This window comes from Aristolochia californica, unplaced genomic scaffold (assembly GCF_029961685.1).
Source record: "Aristolochia californica isolate CCGP_79_NKW_82.1479 unplaced genomic scaffold, dmAriCali1.0.hap1 SCAF_4, whole genome shotgun sequence".
Classification (NCBI taxonomy): Eukaryota; Viridiplantae; Streptophyta; class Magnoliopsida; order Piperales; family Aristolochiaceae; genus Aristolochia; species Aristolochia californica.
The window spans coordinates 46,794,070-46,797,105 of NW_027182103.1; the positions used below are offsets into that span (position 1 = coordinate 46,794,070).

At 45.1% G+C, this 3,036-nt stretch overlaps 1 protein-coding gene across 1 annotated transcript; it reads left to right on the forward strand.

Annotated features, from left to right (window-relative positions):
• Nucleotides 1-984: 984 nt before the first annotated feature.
• LOC137963887 (protein CUP-SHAPED COTYLEDON 2-like) lies at nt 985-2,271 on the forward strand. The gene is made up of 3 exons (XM_068811114.1): nt 985-1,165; nt 1,239-1,522; nt 1,725-2,271. The coding sequence occupies exons 1-3, from the start codon at nt 985-987 to the stop codon at nt 2,241-2,243; spliced, it is 984 nt and encodes a 327-aa protein (XP_068667215.1). The 3' UTR covers nt 2,244-2,271.
• The last annotated feature ends 765 nt before the right edge of the window (nt 2,272-3,036 follow it).

The following is a 3,036-nucleotide window of genomic DNA, read 5'->3' on the forward strand; positions in this document are numbered from 1 at the left end:
TGATTTTAAACCGGTTTTCTTTACCTTCTTCAAAGTTCAAACACAGCAGTCCTGCGTTCAAACAACTTTGATTTTTGCCAGTGAATCAAAGCTTAGAGTTAGGAGATGGTTTGTAACGAAAGAGAAGACTAACGAGGAAAATTGCTTTCGAAATAGGCTACGGATTCAATAATCCTAAAAGGAATAATATAAGACGACGATCTCCGCTGTAATCGAACCAAAAGACATAAGATGATTAAAGCTGTCAAGAGAAGGAAAAATCCCTGCTCGCTGTACGGCATTAGTACTGCATAAAAAATAATACGATAATAATAAAAAAAACAACTGAAAGAGACGAGGAGAAAAAGATGGACATGGATTTACCTCGTCGTTCTGTGGGTATTATTATTTAATCTTGTACAGTTCTGACCGATGAGATATGAAGCAGCTTTATTGGAAGACGATAAAATCTTCCCGTCTTAAACCTACTTTCTGTACCCCCTTTCACTTTCTTCACTGACAGAGAAATACCTGCACACTCCCTCACGCACGCACGCATACTTAAAACAGTAGCCACGCCATGGATACAATATATGGGCTGCAGGCGTCGGAGGGGGAAGAGGGAGAGAAGTTTGGTCGAAACAGTCGTCTGAGTATGGATTGAGGCTTCATTAGGGTTTTCAGTGCCTTCCCTCGGTTCTGGCACTTGGCTGTGCGATGAAAGGCTGAGAACAGACGTAATTCCAGATCGCGTGTTGCTGTTATCTCTTTTAACGTTTTTTAGCAGGTTTGCAGTTTCGATTTGTCTCATCTGGGTTTAAACTTCCCATCTCTTCCGGTCTCTGTATCATCTTCACGGCTTGTTCTGTTGCTTAAGAAAGCAGAGCCTTCATCATTTTTTCCCCTCAAATTGGTGTCTTTGTGTTTCTTGTTGTCTGAAGTAGGTCTAAATCCTCACCTCTTCAGCTTGTTCAACGGCATCCTCGACTGTGACTCTGGGTTGCTATGGAAATCTTCCACCAGTTCGACAGCGCAGATACCCAACTTCCCCCCGGTTTCCGGTTCCATCCTACTGATGAAGAGCTAATAACGTACTACCTGATGAAGAAGGTCATCGACAGCAACTTTATTGGACGAGCCATTACCGAAGTCGACCTCAACAAATGCGAGCCATGGGAGCTTCCAGGCAAGCTATGTTTCCTTATGCTGCTTATCTTCTCTGTAGTAGTTTGCTTTCTAAAGAGACTTTTTTTATGCAGAAAAAGCGAAAATGGGAGAGAAGGAATGGTACTTTTTTAGCCTAAGAGATCGGAAATATCCAACTGGGCTTCGTACTAATAGAGCTACGGAAGCTGGTTATTGGAAGGCTACTGGGAAAGACAGAGAAATCTATAGCTCCAGGACCGGTTCTCTTGTGGGCATGAAGAAGACTTTGGTGTTTTACAGAGGGAGGGCTCCCAAGGGAGAAAAGAGCAACTGGGTCATGCATGAATATCGTCTTGAGGGGAAATTTTCTTATCATTTTCTCTCTAGGACTTCGAAGGTAAACTCTCCACGTTCTCTATCTCCCTCTCATCTGAGGCTATTAATCCCTCTCGATTCCCCATTCTCGTTTCTGCCAAGCTTCAATGTCATATTGATGAAACAAGCTGTTTCTCAGTTAAACCTCCCTCTTTTCTGCTGTTTCTCTCTAATTTTGATGGTTGATTTCGAATTCATTTTATTCCTCACCTTGGTGCAAGCAGGAAGAATGGGTCGTCTCCAGGGTATTCCAGAAGAGCGGCGGGAGCAGCAGCGGCAGCGGGAAAAAGGCACGAGTGGTATGTCGAGGTTCCTCCTCGTACATGGACATGGGATCACCACGATCGTCGTCCTCTCTGCCTCCCCTTCTCGGCTCGTCTCCCTTTACGGCAGTGACGGACCGTGAGAGCTGCTCGTACGAGAGCGAGAGCACAAGGGAGCACGTGCCCTGCTTCTCCAACATTGCCAACTTCGGCGGCGTCTCTGACCAGATGGTGGCGTCCCCCTCCGTCGTGACGGACCCCGGCGATGGCCGTTTCCCTAGCTTGCGATTGCTTCAGGACAATCTCCAGATGCCTTTCTTCTTCCCTGGAGTCGCACCAGTCCAGGCTGAGCATCTGATTAACAATAGCAACAACGGTGTGTGCGCTTCTTCTGGGAATTTGTGGATCGAGCGGGAACAGAAGGTGGAGAGGGCACAGTTGATGGGTCATTCTGAGCTTGACTGCATGTGGACATACTGAAACTCGATAGCCACTAGAATTGCTGGAAACTGGGATTTCCTCATTTTGATGTTTCATACCGACTGTTGGTTTAATATTATGAACTTCTATTAGGATAGTTCGAATGTATTATCAAATGGTTCAAGTCTTTCGTTACAACGTTGTTCTCAGCCTTTTTGCTTCCCTTGTAGTCAAAAGAAGACTTGCTTTATCGCATGATTTTGAGAGAAATTGTGAAACCAGCAACAGCTAGTCTATAGTGTATAGTGGTGAGTATTACCGCCTGTAAAGGCCGGCGACCAGGCTGCCATCCCCGGCAACAGAGAAATTTTAGTGTGTAAAATCTCCCAATTTGGTTGCAGTTTCCAATTCAGGCAAAGAGAAAAAAATGGAGTCATGGACGCGTGATCAGCCTCTGTTGCCAAGCATTGATCCTTTTGTTCTGTGCCCCCTACGCTGAGCTCCATTTTTGGGTGAAAAGATAATCGCATTTCTAGAGTCCACACATTTGTTTGCATTTCTTATGAGCCTATGGTCTCTCCCCCTGTGCTTATTACGCAATTTCCATCGTCTGTCTCGACTCATCTCTCCCCATCATAAGACAGTGATAGTAGGAAAGCAAAGCTGATCCTCGGAATGTTAGTGCATTACAAGTGCGGTTGAAAGGTCTCCATCAATCGAGATACCACACTCACTTTTACTGTCACGTCTGTGTCTGCTCCGACTTTGGAGAAGAATTTCTTCTTTCATAGTCGCTGGATAAGAATGATAGATCAACGGAAAAGCGGTGATCGGATTTGGAATTCTGCTTCAC

What these genes read in the sequence shown, in the direction of transcription:
- LOC137963887 (XM_068811114.1), top strand. Translation starts at nt 985, where the DNA reads ATGGAAATCTTCCACCAGTTCGACAGCGCAGATACCCAACTTCCCCCC. An exon ending in CGAGCCATGGGAGCTTCCAG is followed by an intron (nt 1,166 to 1,238) that starts GCAAGCTATGTT and finishes TTTTTTATGCAG; the next exon opens with AAAAAGCGAAAATGGGAGAG. An exon ending in TTCTCTCTAGGACTTCGAAG is followed by an intron (nt 1,523 to 1,724) that starts GTAAACTCTCCA and finishes TGGTGCAAGCAG; the next exon opens with GAAGAATGGGTCGTCTCCAG.